The 17,545-nt window shown below is 39.4% G+C and overlaps 1 protein-coding gene and 1 long non-coding RNA gene across 2 annotated transcripts in view; one reads left to right on the top strand and one right to left on the bottom strand.

The window, feature by feature from the left end:
• Window positions 1-17,545, top strand: part of col11a1a (collagen, type XI, alpha 1a) — a 71,612-nt gene that overhangs the window by 42,024 nt on the left and 12,043 nt on the right. Inside the window, 19 exon segments of the mRNA XM_005461396.4 lie at window positions 416-469; window positions 1,107-1,160; window positions 3,645-3,698; window positions 4,135-4,242; window positions 6,352-6,441; window positions 7,520-7,573; window positions 8,684-8,791; window positions 8,890-8,997; window positions 9,955-10,008; window positions 10,161-10,214; window positions 10,324-10,431; window positions 12,219-12,272; window positions 12,358-12,411; window positions 12,566-12,619; window positions 13,072-13,125; window positions 14,912-15,019; window positions 15,407-15,460; window positions 15,611-15,664; window positions 16,659-16,712. Of these exon segments, the coding sequence (XP_005461453.1) occupies window positions 416-469; window positions 1,107-1,160; window positions 3,645-3,698; window positions 4,135-4,242; window positions 6,352-6,441; window positions 7,520-7,573; window positions 8,684-8,791; window positions 8,890-8,997; window positions 9,955-10,008; window positions 10,161-10,214; window positions 10,324-10,431; window positions 12,219-12,272; window positions 12,358-12,411; window positions 12,566-12,619; window positions 13,072-13,125; window positions 14,912-15,019; window positions 15,407-15,460; window positions 15,611-15,664; window positions 16,659-16,712 (1,332 nt within the window).
• Window positions 12,168-17,545, bottom strand: part of LOC112847867 (uncharacterized) — a 45,737-nt gene continuing 40,359 nt past the window's right edge. Inside the window, exons 2-4 of the long non-coding RNA XR_003221698.1 lie at window positions 12,489-12,605; window positions 12,346-12,406; window positions 12,168-12,267 (exon numbers count right to left, since the gene is read on the bottom strand). This is a non-coding gene — a long non-coding RNA (uncharacterized LOC112847867). The remainder of the gene's footprint in view (window positions 12,268-12,345; window positions 12,407-12,488; window positions 12,606-17,545) is intronic.

The following is a 17,545-nucleotide window of genomic DNA, read 5'->3' as shown; positions in this document are numbered from 1 at the left end:
TGTCTGCTTGATTTAGCAGGATCAGATAGGGACTTTTTTTGAAGTTATCTTTATAACAATATAATATTGGATTTCAAAAAATATCCATGCTACTGAAATTTTAAGGTTAGCTGAACAAATAAATCATTGCAAAGACTCCTGATACACTTTTACTCTCACTACTTTTCTGTGTGGTTAGAAAGTGTGGCGAGTCTTACCGTTATTCATATCATATCATTTCTGACCTGAGGCACAGTTATTCACCTGATGGTGAGGCTAGTTTTTCAATTCGAAAAGCTCCATTTTCTTTCTCAACCTGGAATTAGTCATAAGGCACACAAAGCAATCCCAGAGCCTGACACTTTTTCACTTTTAGGTTTTGTTTTGCCTTTTTGCATAATGTCATAACCTTAATTTGACTGTGTGTTGATTGCAGGGACCTCAAGGACCACAGGGACCAGTAGGTTTCCCTGGACCAAAGGGCCCCCCTGTAAGTATTTCTCCTTCCTTGGAACAGAAGAAAGCCACTTGGTCTCTCAGACTAAAAAAGCATCTACACTGAGGCTTTGTGGTTTTGCAAGGCTCTGTGTCTAATCTCTTACTTTATTTACCCTTCCTCTGTGTTGCAATAGCAAATTAGCCTAGTTTGGAAACATTATAAGTCACAATTGATTCAATTTGAAGAATTCATAGGGTGCAGTAATACATAGCAATATCCCTAATTCTGTTCAGAGGTCATTACTCTAACTGTTACTGAAGCTGAGCTCATTTTCTCACTACCCAGTCAAGGCAGGAGACAAGTGGTAATTTCCACCTATTGATTCCGGTTAGATTCATAGCTGGCTCTCACGTCTCAGCCTGTAACAATGTTTATTTCACACAAAAAAAACAACCCTGAGCCTATTTCCATACCATTCGACTACTTCAGGATACTCAGAGGTTTGTCCTTTCTCAATATTATGTTTACACTGCCCACAAACCATTTGCACAAAATTGTAGTAATAAAACTTGTTGCTTAGAAAAAAAACTTTTACTCAATCAAAGGGCTGTCACTTAAGATATAAGAGTGATAACAATGAATGTCCCTGGCTGCCTGGTGAATGTATGTCTTGTTTTCTACCTGACAGGGACCACCTGGCAAGGATGGGCTGCCCGGACACCCTGGCCAGCGCGGAGAAACAGTGAGTAATTGCAATATCTTGTTGTTGAACTTAAACCCAGCATGATCTAAGAATTATACATTTTGGCTTTTTGTTAGCTTTCTACATTTAAACCACTTTAAAACAAGACTTATTCCTGTGGCTATGCCAGTATTATACATAAACATATGTATGGTGCTTTCATGTGCAGTAGATAACAATCGATGGCACAACATCTCAGTGGGATGCCAGAGGTGCAGACCCATTTCGTAAAGTAAACTCTAAAAGAGAAAGCCCTTGTGAATACTGCCTGAGTCTGCTGCTCAGCTGGTCTTTATTCACACAGACAGAATACACACACACACACCGTCGAGGTAAATCCACAGGGCTCAGACTGTGGGCTGTGTTGCCATCTATTTCTGATGGAGTTTCTATCTCATTGTTACTTTGGCATATTTGCAAATATCCAGTGAAAGGATGCTAAGCCTTGGCTGTTTAGTTCCACTAAGGTTTACTTGTGTATCACTGCCTACTGTATTACAATAACACCTTAGAGATAACTAAGCCAGCCAGCACAATATTTGTTGCAGCAGGATAAAACAGTTTGTTGCTTTTTTATTTGTATTGTTTGTTTATTGTTCCAAAATGTGCATGAGCTAAATGAAAAATGGCTGATTTGGCACATAGATAACAACAATAAAAAAAACAAAGCGGAGTAAGATTCGATCAAACGAAGTTAGAATCCCCCGCTCTTCGATTCCTCTGCGCTTGGTATGCATCAGTGCACCATGGTTTGATGAGGCTCGGAGGACAATGATTCTACTAAAAGCTTGACATCATTGCCTTTATCAAAGCTTCCTTTTCCATCTGCCTCTTTCCCTTAGATAATATAATACAGCACACACAAGTGCTTCCCTGCCTTTTCTGTAATTCAGGCCCCCATAATAGTCTTCATTAAGGTGTTTATGTGCTGATGAGTGGGCTCCACACAGCAATAAAGAGGCTCATAGATGCACATCCTCAGAAACGCAAGTTACATTTAAGGAAGCGCAAATAAAGATTTGAGCCAGTGTCTCTAAGCCACGGCTGATGCTGCAGCAGCATGGCTTGAGGGCTTCCTTTAAAAAATACATCATCATAAATCACAGCACATAGTGATCAATAGGCCTGGAGTCATAAGTCTTTCAGGATTGACTCTGTAAGAAGTTTGCATTTGAAACTTTGTTTAGTTATAGGATAATAAGTTGCAAATCAAATGTGCTACGATTGTAATATCTCAGTGTATATAGGTTATAGAAAAGGCCAGAGAATGAGGGATCCAATAGAAAAAGCTGATTTCATCTAACACTCTTCTTGTGCTGATCCTGGGGTTGCACTTGTTTGCTTCTCGGTAACTCTCAGGAAGCTTAATTAAGCTGTACACTGTTCACTGTCTACAAGTGTGTAGACTTATTACATCTGTGATACAGGCAGAAGATACCATTCTTTATCGGGTTGTATCAGTTCACTTAATAGTGAGTTTTAAGAAAACTGTTTAATTAGTATTTCAGGAGTATACTGGAGTGCACTTGGACTCAGGTCAATGCGGATTGGATTGTTCCTCTCCCTGAAGACAGAAGTTCATCTGATTTGTACCGCACCGTTGGATTCAATGCTCGGGAATTTTGAACTTGGATCTTTTTTTTTGGCTCGTCCTGTTTTGCTGTTTAAATTTGCTTAAACGTATCCACAGGGAGTGCTTCAATGCAAATCAGCCATATGCTGTGAATGTAAACTTAAAAGTTAACCACAACTAACTGGTCTGTATTCTCCCAGAGAACATATAACTTAATGGTGACTTGTACACTTAAAGCTGTATGCAGTAGTAGTAGTAGAGCAGCTGTACTATAATACTGCTGGCTTTGAAGTTGGCTAGTTACACATTCATACACGACAGGACCAGAGTTTATGTTACCTCAATGAAATTTTGCACATTTTTATTCTTCATGTAGAAATCCGTCACTCTCATAAGAAACAAATGAAAAGATGAGACTTAGCCTTCTTATTATCAGTGACATGTCAAATCTGTTACTTGTCTGCTGTTTAAATCTTAATTACAGTATCCAAGTACAGGTACCCACAGGTTGCCTGGTTTGGTTCAAGGCGTATGTTGTGTGACCCTTCCTTTTCATGTCTATTTTGGATTGCAAGCAAAAAAGGCTAAAAGCTGTAAAGCTTATTGCATAGACTTAATGTCTACATAGACATTAAGATATACAACATATTAAACAACTGTAGATATTAGTTATTTACTACCCTGCACTGTATTGTAAAACAATATATCCTTGACTGTGGATAGAAGCTGAAAAACTCTTGTTCCAGAAATCAAGGAAACGTCAGACCCAAACATATAGTAAATCCCTGCTCATATCATAAATAATATCACAATAATTGCTTTACATGGGCTTGAATAGATACACTTTATGTGTCCAATGTTGCTGTAACTTGTATAAATAAGGTTTCATACTCTCTCTTTTCTTTTTTCAGGGTTTCCAAGGAAAGACCGGTCCTCCAGGACCAGGAGGTGTTGTTGGGCCCCAGGTAAGAGGAGCTATACAGGAAAGGCAAATACATATATTACTAAAGAAACAGCAAAGCAGATGGGGATATAAAGTAAGTGCTGTATTAGCAGTGCTGTGGATCAAATTCTTCTACATTACAATTTTATTCCAACAAGAAGTACTGTGGGCAATTAAAAGAAATTGCTCATATACAGTAGATAGGTCATCATTTACTCAGTTGGATCTTGGACACCTACACACTTTGGTCTCTACTGTACTGGCGTAAATTATAAGTGAAAAAATGATAAGCTTTATTTATATGGCACATTTTGAAGAAGGTTACGAAAATAGAAAAGTTAAAAAACAGCTGTAAAATTCACAAAGCCTTTGATTACTTATTTTGTAAATGTAACTAACTGATTTATCGTCATTTTCATCCATTGACCTGTAAATCCAAATGTGTGATAACATCTTAGGGACCCACAGGAGAAACTGGTCCCGTTGGTGAGAGAGGCCACCCTGGACCTCCCGGCCCACCTGGAGAGCAGGGGCTTCCAGGTGCTGCTGGCAAGGAGGGAGCCAAGGTATGTTTATTGGATTCCCTTTAATTTTACTTTTCCAATTTATTTTAGATATAGTATAATAGCAAACTATGCTTTTCTAGCAGCTAACATTTTTACACACTAACCTTCTGAAAACACTCAAAAACAAACAAACAAGAAAAGCGGCCTTGGCTTTTCATGTAAACTGAAGAAGAGGATGCCCATGACATTGATAGGAAGTTCAACAGTGTATACACGAGCTGCAAATTAAACCTACACATTGTTCTACATGATTTGATTTTGCAGACTGAGCCAGCTGTCCTCATAAACACTTATACTTTTTGGGGGCGTACAATGCTTGATAGATTACATATTGCTTTGATAACACTGTGAGAGTGTGGGACGTGTTTCACGCAGAAACACATCCCAGCAATCACCCGACTATCACCATTACTCTCTATGCTAGACAGTGCAAAATTGCAGGAAGTGACTGCTGAAAATACAGAAGCTGAGATTTGAGCAGTGTCTGGCTACGTTCTCTCACTGGGCCTCCTTGCTCGAGAAGTGAGTGCCCATTAGGAGCAGACAGCAGGCATTTTGTAGAAGTATGGGCTGCTCCTAACCAACCCCCTGATTCCCAGGGCCACTCAGCATACCCTGCTCCCCAACCCCCACAACCCTCAAACCCTCATGTCTTCTTCTTTCATTTTCTTCCTGTCTTCCCCAAGCAGACAGTTTAATCAAGTCTGTCGGCTAACTCCAAACCCTGTGCCAGTCACAGGCCCTCTTTCCTTCCCACTCCGTTCAGACCTGCGCATCAGTATGCCAGGGACACTTTGAAGAGACCTTGGCAGCAGAGCCCAAATCCTCTTATACCTCTCAAGCCCACTCTTCTCTGCCTCCCTGTTTGCAGATAAAGTCAGCCTGCCAGCACTAAAGAAGAGAAAACGAAGCCAGAAGTTACTTTTTCTGAAGTCAAATGTCCTTGTTTTAGAATTGCACCATATAAAAGAAAAAGAAAAACAAACAAACCAGAAAAAAATCTGTACTCAGTGAGGATGCCCTACAAAGTTTTTTTCTTGTAGGCAGAACACAAAAGAACTTCTGAAGGAGATGTCTTATGTTAGAGAAGGGTTGAGTTTGTGCATACGGCACCAGAAGGATGTGAACTTTGTCTTTTTTTCTCTGTTTTTTTTTGGTTTTTGTTTTGCTTCATTGTAGCAAGAAACTGGCTGCTGGAGTGGAGTACTCTTGATTTTTTGATTTTGTTTTAAAAATCTGACTGAAGTCTTTATGTTTCATATTGTGCCTGATGATGCAAAAGCAATACTGCATTGGTATTAAGGGTTATTTATTGACTGTGTGATGAAAGTACTAATGAATCCACAGGAAACATGTGTCTGTAAAGCTAATTGCATCCAATAGCTCATGATGGCTGTCAGTTTTGAAACAGGTTCACTCCCGTCCCTGCTGGGGAGTTCAGAGGCATTAGTACATATATTTGCTCATTTTCCCAGTGATATGTATCTCTCTCTCTCTCTGCCTCCTGCTACTCAGCAGCCAGCACTGCAGTATAGTCCTTTTTTAAATACATAAATGGCTACAATGCATATTCCACCAGTGGGCTGAGAATCATTAAGTGACTTGGTCATTTCATATGTTTTCTTTGTAGTACAACTTGAAATCCTTTGGTTTTCTTTTCATGTGCTTTGCATCTCCAAACCCATACTAACATCATCAGTTCCTATGCAGTAAAGTTATGTCAGCAGTTGTTATGTGGATGATGCAGTTTTGTATAAAAATCTCTCTCTATATATCGAACATACTAAAACAGTAATTGTAAGTCTTTTTCATTACAAGGCCATACTCCTGCAGTAAAGAATGAAGACCTTTTCAGACTGAGACTATATGAAGAGTAAAGCTATTAAATACTTTTCTATGGAAAGTGACCTTTTTTTATTCAGCAACAGTGCCCAAATAAAAATCTTTGTGAATGGTGACAGATGATTCATCTTTTATAACAGTCTTAATGTAAAAAAATAGTTTGGTACAGGAAAGTTTCAAATGACACATTTCTAGTTAGGATTAAAAGTTAATGCAACATTTTGAATTATAGTAAGTCCAATTAAACATATGTTATTGCCTGTATAGGGAGATCCTGGACCACAGGGATCCACTGGTAAAGACGGTCCCCCCGGTCTTCGTGGCTTCCCTGGAGAGAGAGGTTTACCCGGTGCCCCGGTAAGTGCTCCATTTCACCTGCATCTATTCATCATCATCAGTTTTCCTTTACACGTGTTTGCTAGTAGAAAGTGACAGAACATAGCTACATAATAAATCTATCTAGAGCAAGTTGCTTCATTACAGACTCCGGCCCCGGAATTCACACCAAGTGATCAATCCAGTGCGGAGGAAATCCAAAGCGACATTTTACAAATGAACAGGCGTGCCTCGGCATTGCTCTGCTGCCACCGACGGCGCTGTTTTAACAGCCGCAGTGGATCTTGGGCCTGTATTACAGAATTGGGAATTGTTGATTAGGGATTAATTTGTAAAAGTTTAACTCAGACATTTTTTCTTGTGGGGAGGGCAAAGTTATGTGCTGTTTCTATAGGCATTATTTACCTAATAAATTATTAAGTGAGAAATGTTGGCAATTAGACTGGGTTATCTGGGAATGGATATACTGCAGGGAGAGGAAGTGTTGTGCTTCCTCCATCCTCAAGGTCAGTCGGGCTCTGCAGGACAGCAGCACCACTGATTGTTTTCTGCCATTGTAATTTACTCCAGCACACAGCCAGAGCCAGCAAAAACTCATTACCCATACTGCTATGTGTTCTTTTGTGGCCCACTGGGGAGCTGCACATGCACATGATGGGAACTGACAAATATATAAAACAGCACACATGCGTCTAGGCTATTATGCACACCCCTGCATGAGCAAAACTGAATTTACAAGCTTGCATATGCAGAACAAGATGGAGAAAATTGTATGCACCCATACAATAGCTTACAACTTTAAGCAGCCATCTATGTGCAAAAGAATCCCACTACACTTTCCCTGCAGTATTCACAACAACATAATTATGGATGAAATGTGTTTTTTGAAGTGTTGTATATTGTGACTGAGCTATGCATTACAGATATTAGATTTACAACAAACTAGCAATCTATAGCTTTGGCCTTTGATTTGTGTTTACTAGGATGAAAATCTCAGCTCTCAGCTGTAGTGGAGATTGGCTCAGTTAAATACAATTAAAACACAAAGTTCAACAGCTGTGTGAAAGTATTTATGTCTTTTGTTCCATCTTTACCTCAGGGCCCAGCTGGTCTGAAGGGAGGAGAGGGTCCCCAGGGTCCACCTGGTCCTGTTGTAAGTACAGTGTTACCTGAGAGCTATGTAAAGATAACTGTTTTTATGCTCTCTGTATTATGTTGGTTTGCATGACAATTGTATTAGTATTAGCTTATATTATTCTAGATAGTTCCACACTATATATATATATGAAGTATTATTAAGACTTGAATATTTGAATCTTACTTTAATTCACATATTTGTTTGTTCTGGCTTTTATTACCCAAGTTGAGACTGTAGTATGTTCTTTTTGAGCTGATCATGCCCACACTAACAGCACACTAACATATTCTGATGATGCCCATTGTGTCATCATGACACTTGCGTAACACAGTAGTGGCTAAATAGAATATAAACCAGATCTAAGTATTTATTATTTACTTACATATTTAGGGTTATTGTTATGTTGAACATTGTAGTGTTTTAAGTTTGATTAGTGTAGAACAGCCTCAATAAGCCAAAACTATCAGTGGTTTGTATGTATTTATCATTAAAAAGAAAAAAAAGAAGATGCATCCCCGTCTCTACATAAAGCATTTGTTCAATAAAAACAGAGTCTAAATGATCTGTTTGGCTTTTATACTCAGAGTGTTCCTGTTGTGTTTCTGTAAACAAAATTAGTGTGCATGCAGGTTGGTTCACTGCATCGATGATATAAAACAAAAAGTGCTGAGTGTCATTCATAATCATGTTTTATGGATTGAGCTGAACACTGAGTACTTTAATATATATGCAAGAGAAGTCTGTTTCATTTAGTAATGCGTTTTCAGCTGCAGGTGAGAGTTGCTCGGGGCTTGGAGAACCACCAAGACATCGGCTCCCTGACAGGAGATAATGCTGACTGCTTTCAACGAGCTTTGCTCTCTTTTAGAACTTGAAAGCCACCTGATACTGCATGTTTCTGCTAATGTTTTCACACTTTTCCTTTTAAAAAGAGGGTTTTGTGTGTAGCTGTGTATCTATTGATACATTCATTAACAGAAAGACACAGTGGGGTCTTTCTTTGCCAGTTTCCTAATGTCCTCAGTGTTTGTTCAGTCCAAACAGGCCAACAAAACTGAAATCTTTAAAAAATCCTTCTGCCCTTGTTTTTCATTAATCTTGTCCGTATTGTGTTCATGCTTACAGGGTTCTCCTGGTGAGAGGGGTGCTGCTGGCCCAGGAGGTCCAATTGGCCCATCTGGTAGACCTGGCCCTCAGGGTCCCCCAGGTCCCGCTGGAGAGAAGGGAGCACCTGTACGTGTTACTTTGCTCCTAAAGCTTCATTCTTCTTGTCCTTTCTTTGATCACCAATTTTCAGAATATAATTAAAAGACATTTCTGTCTTCTTATAGGGTGAGAAGGGGCCTCAAGGTCCAGCTGGTCGTGATGGTGTCCAGGGTCCTGTAGGTCTGCCTGGACCTGCTGGACCCCAGGGCCCACCTGGTGAGGATGGTGACAAGGTCAGTTACCTACATTCAGCGCCACCAATTTTATCCTGTTACAGCTGCTTGTGTTCCCTAAGTGGGGCATGTGGGTAAATCAATCATTTTCCCATATTAATCTGCAACAAAAATGTATTCCTCTTTTTCTAACTGTTGCTGATCCATCTTCATAAACAGATGTACCAGAAAGCACAATTACAGGAGATGCTGTTGCATCATTCATTTCTTGTAATTATTATGGCCTTTAGAGTTATATCAGACATTCTATAAAAGCTGCCAAACAAATGCCTATGCAGAGATTTGCAGTGCATTAACTTAGACAAAATACATTTCTGTACTTGTATATGCATAGAGTAAACTCTTGGGAAATAAAGTACCTAATTGCACCTTGACAGGAAGCACTTATTTTCTTCTTGAACCTCATTCTTCCATTACACAAAATTAGATAAAGAATGAAACTTGTCACAGTGTATTAAATGCTCTAATTTATCTTTAATTGAAACTGGGAATGAAAACAATATTCAACCTAACCTAACCGTTTTCTGATATTCCACCTTAGTATCGAGAACAAATATTATACATATGCATACCTTTATGGCCCTCAGAAAGGTTGACATAGTTAGTTTCAGGTCTAATAATTAGTCCCAGGAGTGCATTTGTGCAGACTGTGTGGGTATACCCTCTCACCATTACAGTTATAGATAACGTATATTTCTGTTAAGCTGAGGTTGTCAATAATTTTGCAATAACAGAATGTAGTATTGTGCTTATTTAGAAACCCTAAATCCTACATTTGGTGTTTGGGCTTGAATTTGCAAATATGCAGAGAAGAAGAATATCAGCACTAGCTGATAACTATTATTGTTGTTGTTTAGTGTTGGTTCTGGGACATGTGTTGGTTATTAGTCAAGTCACTGATTTTGTAGTGGTTTTTCATTATCTCAAAAATTGACTGTGTGTGTGTTTCTTTACCAGGGAGAAGTTGGAGAACCAGGTCAGAAAGGAAGCAAAGGTGACAAGGGAGAACAGGTAGGTGATACAGAACATTTATATCCATCCTTCAAAATAAAAAATAGCCCGTTAGACTTCTACTCAGGAAGTGATTCATGGGTGCTTGGATTTTTCTTTGACTCTGTGGGGATGCGCATTTTGGTGGCATAATTTTGCGCTGTATGTTTCAGGGTCCTCCTGGTCCAGCTGGTCTCCAAGGTCCTGTAGGCGCTCCTGGTCCTGCTGTAAGTACTGAAGAAGAACGAGAAGTTGATTTCAGTCAAGGCGTTAAACCTGAGCAGGAGGGTCACAGCAGCACTGTTCACATCTTTGCTTTTGTTTGTTGTTAATAAGGGAGGTGATGGAGAGCCTGGTCCCAGAGGTCAACAGGGCATGTTTGGACAGAAGGGAGATGAGGGCTCCAGAGGGTTCCCTGGACCTCCTGGTCCTATTGGTCTGCAGGTTTGTATCATAACTATGAATACAAATTGTAAGAGCCACACACACATACACACACACACACACACATATATTCTTTGTCTTGTAGCTGTCACACAGGATAATATTCACGTTATTTTTTCCCATTCTGTCTGCCTGTAATAGTGTGTCTAATGATGTCATATGTTATAGTCAGAAACACTCATTTACCTTTTTTAACTACACTGTGACCTTCAGGTCACAAGTTACGGTGGAAAAATGGTAGACACAAACAAATTCATATTTACACCATTGCTTAAGCACTTTAATTGGATCTGGAATGTCACGTCCAGTGAACTTGCTTTGACCTGCAACGATTGCACCTCTCACCTCAATTCAACGGCAACATCCTTTTTTCATCACGGCCTGGCTTCTCTGTGCAGTGCCAGCATCAGCCCCCGCAAAGAATTCACAAAAACCAACGAGGCCTGCCAGTGCGTGTATCGTAAAATAGATTATTATCAGTGGCGTACTTTTCTTTTGTATGGTATTCATTGGTGAGGGTTATTCATCCAAGGAAATACTTTAGGCCAGACTGAAGTTATTGGGGGCATTTAAAAAACCTGACACTTTGACACAAAAAGGTACACATAAACTTTAATGATGTTTTCCTGAACTATGATAATATTCTAACGAGGTAGGACCTTTCCCATAGATAGACCTCATTTCTTTGTAATTATCTGTTTATTAGTAATCAACTTCTTAAGCTAGACGTTGGGCATTTACTGCAGAGATTGGGGTCATTGTCTTGATCAAATTACATAGACTGCTATTCATCAATCCGAGGTGCTATCCTGTCTCTGCAGGATTTTATTCAATGGACTTTTAATTGGGAGTAATTCACTTCCCATCACGATTCCATTAATTGCATGGACTGACCCACTCCAATAGCCTGGTCCTCATTGAGCACATTTACTATTCTACATAATGAGTAGCACTGCTAATGATCTTAGACTAGACGGGACCTTTACACAGATTATATTACTCAGCACAGGAGATATTAGCATGCATCCACACACCGTTTTTTCAGCACCCAGTGAGCACACACATGCTGAGATACATGCATGCACAAGCTCAAAACAGTCAGCACAGGGTCTTTGTTTTCGTTGTGTGTCCTTAGTGTAATGTGTGGAGAAATAAATTCTTTGATCTCCCCCAGCAAACCTCCACCACTCATTCACGATCAACTCCTAAATCACACAGAAGCAAAGCAACCTTCAGCAGTGATATCGTGGCAATTACTGGTAGAAATGTCACAGATCAAAAACACACATGAGGTCTGGACCACGCAGCTTATTTTACAAGGATGAGTGAGCGGGATTTATGCCTGCACCTTGGAATAAGGATGGACAAGTTACTGACTGCAAAAAGGAGAAAGAAATAATAGATCAGTACTCTCTTACATGTCTGCAGAGCCGCGGGAAGAATTGTAGAATAAAAACATGACACCTTCACCGAAGAATTCATAAGGGAGCTTAACCCCCCTGTTTTGCTCAGGCAACAAGTGCGTCACATAGAGTCTAACAAATTCAACCTTTTAGGGCAGCAGTTTTCCTTGACCTTACTGATCATACTCACTGAATATTTAATTAAACACAGACAGCAGGTGAAACATGAATTCTAGTAATTTATTTGTGCACAGATAGATTTAAGATTTTAGAGCATCACTGCATCAGTAGCATCAGCCGTTGTGACTACAGTTAACAACTCTAGTAAAATGATTGTTTTCTTTTCTAATAACATGATCATTTATTCATTTTGTTTGTCCACAGGGGCTTCCAGGACCTCCTGGTGAAAAGGGTGAGAACGGCGATGTTGGACCTATGGTAAGAGAAAAACCACTCGATATTTGTTTGTACTTATAATAGTTTGTTTAATACACTGTAACAACTCTCTGACTCTTTCCTGCAGGGCCCCCCTGGTCCACCTGGTCCCAGAGGTCCTCAGGGTCCTAGTGGAGCTGATGTACGTACAAATAGTTGTTAACAACTGTACTCTATGCATACTAGACTGTGACTTTTTTTTAACTTCTATCAACTTACATTGTGAAGCCTGTATATCATTACTTGTCCTTCCCTGTGGTGACGATGATTTATCTCTTTCTTATGTCCTGCTGCAGGGTCCACAAGGTCCTCCAGGTGGTGTGGGCCCCATGGGATCTGTAGGTGAGAAGGTAAGAATCAAAACTTGGCATCCCAGTGTGTTGTGCCTGCACTGAAGGATGTTAGGCACTGAGACTGAATTAGAGTCTCTTACACCTTCCAGCCAACTTCATACAACCCAGTCGCCTTCTTGTTTTTGATCACCGCGTGTTCATTTCAGTATTTTTTAATGACTTAGTGCTTTGACACAATGTCTTTTTAAAAAAATAATTTTTATAGCACTTTCAGGACTAGGACTACAAATACTGTGAATGTAGTAGCACATTATTAGTCAGCTACAGTTATAGACTTAATAGAGTTAACTGTTAGTAATAATATCATTATTTATTCCGACAATAATACTTATTCTCATGTATGACCTAGGTAGTTATGGCTCAATTTCAGATGTCGTATCTGAAGTTGGAAAAAAATGTGCGAGGTTGAAGATTTATTTGTTTTGACATTGACATTTGTCTAACCACAGGGTGAGCAAGGTGAGGCTGGAAACCCAGGACCACCTGGAGAGCCTGGAACTAAGGTAAATAAGCTCTTGTTTTTGTTTTCTGTCAAGCTAAATATGTGTTGCTTATGTATATTTGTGTCACTGTGTTGGATGTTTACACAGCAGACCATGCTTATCGATGCACATTCAGTATTTTATTGTAGATTCTAGCACTGTAGCGTAATTGTAGGGCCCGTCTTTAAAATGGATAAACTCCCTTCGTGCACGCCATGGCAGTTGAATGGTGACAAGGAAAAAGAACAACACTCAGTAACTTTAGGTATATTTACAACTAACTCCAACCTAATGAGGAGGTGTTTTTGTTTGTTTTTTGTAAGTGACATTGTGTATTCATCACCATGATAGTAATTGTTCCTCACATTTAAGCTGGTAGTTCATCTCAGCATGACTCTTCTGCTTTGCGCCCTGGATCCACATGACCTGCCAAGCCCAGTCTCTTCCTAGACTCTTAAGACATAGCCTAATTAGCAGGAGGATCTGCCCACTGCTTCTGACCTTATGAACAATGATTGCAGCAACCCTGAAGCAAGTTGCCTTCAAAACATCAGACAACCGTGTTAATGCAGCTTAAGTTGTGATTTGTCCTTCTTAATAGTTACACTGGGGCTGTTGCACAAGAAATCGGAAGTGCTCTTCAGTGCCATACTTGTTTGGAGTTACTTCTAAAAGCTTTAAACTCATTAACGTACTGCAGTCATACACTTGACCTTGTTGTTGTCGAAGAAAAACACCCATCAGTGTTTGCTTTTTAGCTCTGCGGCTTAATTTATCATTATTGAGGTACAACAGCAGATTGAAAAGTTGTCAAAGAGTGTGATTACAGGTGCCATGTATGTCCTCTGTTAGGTCCTCATTGAATTGCTGGTGTGACAGTTTCAGAGTTAGGGTGCAGTTTACGTTCCTATCATAAGCAATAGTGTTGGTACCGTACAGTTTAGTTAGTATAAAATAAATCTAAATCTAGCTTTCATCCTATTTGCTTACACACATTAACCTCTACATGCTGTACATCAGATTCAGAGATAATAAATTAATTAATAATAAAAATATTAAGAATATTAAGAAATGGAACAGTAGTGGACCACATGAGTTCTAGTTTTCTGTTTGTTTGCTTGTTTCCACATCTTAACTGAACTCTGAATCATCTTACTTTAAGAAATGTTGCAGGAACCAAGGACCTTAACTACCAACTCGTAAGCTCAAAAACATGATTTTTCACCCTCATAAACATAAAACAATAATTTTAAGTAAAAAGAGCCTGAAATGTGTAAAAGTAAAGATTTATTTACTCAAATTATTGATCAGTAAGGACAATATCTTTGTATAAACTGACTATATACTGACCAGATTCCATTAAATTTACAATCAAATTACTTTAAAGTCAGAATTTTCAAATAAAAGATTGCTTCTCCAGATTTCTCACCAAATCAGCTTTAATCTTTTGCAACACTTAGCAACTGGACTTGCAAATAATTGACATGGTTTAAAAACTTGAAAATCATAACCAGCAAATTTTTCTCATCAGGGAGGTTTTAAAATATATTTTATCTATATAATTTAAATAAGGCTTTTAATATATGTTGCACCTTATTTCACATCAGTGCTGTTGACCATCCAGGGTTGCTTTGCTCTGTTACCAACACTGGGATGATCTTTGGATCCAGTTTCTCTCAGCAGCCTCTGACTGCTTGTCTGTTTTTATCACCCCATCCTGTTCAGTGTCAGCCTTAGAAAACAAAAAAATGTTCCCTCTTGTGGAATTGATATAATGAATGCCCTCCCTTGCCCCCCATCACTACAGGGACCTAAAGGTGAGAGGGGAGAGAAAGGAGAAGCTGGCCCCCCTGGAGCTGCTGGACCTGCTGGCGCCAAAGGACCCCCTGGAGATGATGGCCCAAAGGGCAACCCTGTACGTCTGGCACATACTCTCAATATCTCTATAAGAGTTTTTTAGGACTGACTCAGACAAGCTTAAATGTACTGCTCTAAAGGAAATATCTCCCGCAGCCATAAGGCAGGCAATTTTAGCCTAGAACATATTCAAGAGCTAAAAAGCCTTTTTATTGATGGAGATTATATTTTATGCCTGCATAGAAATGGGATGCAGTGAAGCCTTTTCTCAAAGATTTGCAACATTATCATTAAGTCCATCATATTTCCTTCAGAGGCTGTAACCAAGCACACCAAGTCTAAATCACTGTCGAAATTACTAACCATGTCCCTAATGCTTGAAGCCAGGGAAATTATGTTTTTTTTTAAACACTGATGCATCTCATCTTATTTCTTTCTTCCAAAGGGTCCTGTTGGATTCCCTGGAGACCCTGGCCCTCCTGGAGAGCCAGGTGTAGCTGTAAGTATGAAACCCATATGTTAGCCCTATATAGAGTACAGAGCATGTATAACTCTGTTCCAGGTGGATCATGTTTAATGCAAGAATTAAAGAGTATGGTCCTAATGGATATTTCCAGTGTCAGACTAATCTCTAATGTCTTTTTTGCAGGGCACTGATGGAGAACCAGGAGAGAAGGGAGATGATGGAGAGGCTGGTCAACCGGTAAGTTGACACTTTTTTATAATTTGGAATGAAGAAATGACTGCATGACCTTATATCACATATAACATTTGGTACACTTGGTGCAAGCACATCATATGAGGACATCAACTTAATAGTCAGTTTCTCTGTCACAGTGCTTTTATTATTTTTTAGTTTTACATTATACTTTAGTACTCCACCACAAGTTTGCCTCCACTAAATGCTCTAATTATATTTAGTGAGTAAATAATTTACACTGCGGCATTTTAATTCATGCTAGTTACCTCATACGTATGGGTGTAGGGTAAATGGACTTATCTGCTTTGTAGATTCATTAAGTATAATTAGAAATAAAATCCACATATTAATGTGCTGGCCCCGTGTAAAGTGCAACGAATCACAACTCTGAATATTTATGGATGTAAATAAGCCTTTATCATTGCCAGAGAAAAACTCGACCAATGTTACATATTCTGTTTTTTATTTTTTGTTTGTTTATGAAGCCGGTTTACATCTTTGAATTCTGCAGTGAAATATGTTGATTTAGAAGGTATATTAATACATAATGTGAACTTCATATGATGGCTCCCCTTTCTTTGAAATCAGCTCTACACACCATGACTTTTGTATTTATATGTCACTGTGCAGTCATCCCAAAAATGAGCTGATTAACACTGTGAATATTTACCAGTGTCAATGTTTTTAAAAAATACTCTGATTGTCTGTAATTAACTCAGAGATAATTGGATGAAAGTATCTCAGGGAACACAGTGTGTATTATTTCAAGCAGTGCTGTGCGCATTCCAACTTTGGGTCTGGGTGTAACTCTTACAGACTATCGAGGGGTTTAGTATTCCCAAAATGTGTATTCGGCCTCTGTGTTATTATCCTTCTGGCAGACAGAAGACGAATGCTGTGCTTTCATAAAAATTCATAATCAGCACAGATTTACTTGTTAATGCAAACTGTTAATAGTGTTCCTCTGTTTCTTTTGTTTTTGGCTTGCTTGTTTTAGGGACCTCCAGGTCCATCAGGAGAAGCCGGCCCACCTGGACCACCTGGCAAGAGAGTAAGCCCGAGGCAGTTAAAACTCATTTTAAAGTGTTTGCATCACTGGTATGATTCCAGCTACAATCCAAGATTGACCAATCGGACAGTCCCATTGTTACAGTTTTTACTGGCTAACGCTTTTGTCAGCTTTAACATCTTAACTCATTATGCTCAAATGAGATGTGTATTAGGTCGTTTTTAAAATAGATAAAGGAGGTGGGATTTCTGTTGGCACTGTACAAAAGCTCTTCAGCCAGCGGGCGAGTATTCTGCCTCGCTTTGTGACAACTCCTCCTCAACAGCTCAATTTTGGCAGTAAAGCTCGGAGAGACTCATTTTCATTAAAAGTAGAATGGGGACAACAAAGTGGGAGATTTAAGGGGTCGAGGCGTTACGCTGTTTGCGAAGAGAAGCCGCCTCAAAGCCTACTGAGAGATGAACGTCAGGATGTGAAAATCATGAATCAATTTTTTTTTCTTAGCAAGAAATTGGAAAGGCTTACCGAAAAAATTGCTGGGAAGAGGAGAAAAAAAAAAGCGAGAATCTGTGGGTTCCAAACTCATTTAGGTCCATATGGCAGAAAGAGCGATAGCGAAAGAGATATATAGCGAGTCTGACACACTATTGATCCATGGGTGCTAGACTGACAGGCAGAGCAAAACAAAAACATGGACATGGAAAAATTGCTAGGATGTTATTAAAAGAGAAGCGCTGAGTGATTTCAAGGCCAGGACACTGCACAACAACCAGTCAAAGTATGTGTGACAGCTGAGATTTGTCACCACTACGATTTTGGCTGCCATAATAGAGGATCTCAACGTTGGGAGAATCTTCTCAAGGTTGCAGGTCTGA

Source organism: Oreochromis niloticus, linkage group LG9, assembly GCF_001858045.2.
Source record: "Oreochromis niloticus isolate F11D_XX linkage group LG9, O_niloticus_UMD_NMBU, whole genome shotgun sequence".
NCBI classification, from domain to species: Eukaryota; Metazoa; Chordata; class Actinopteri; order Cichliformes; family Cichlidae; genus Oreochromis; species Oreochromis niloticus.
This window is presented reverse-complemented; position numbering and strand designations above follow the sequence as displayed.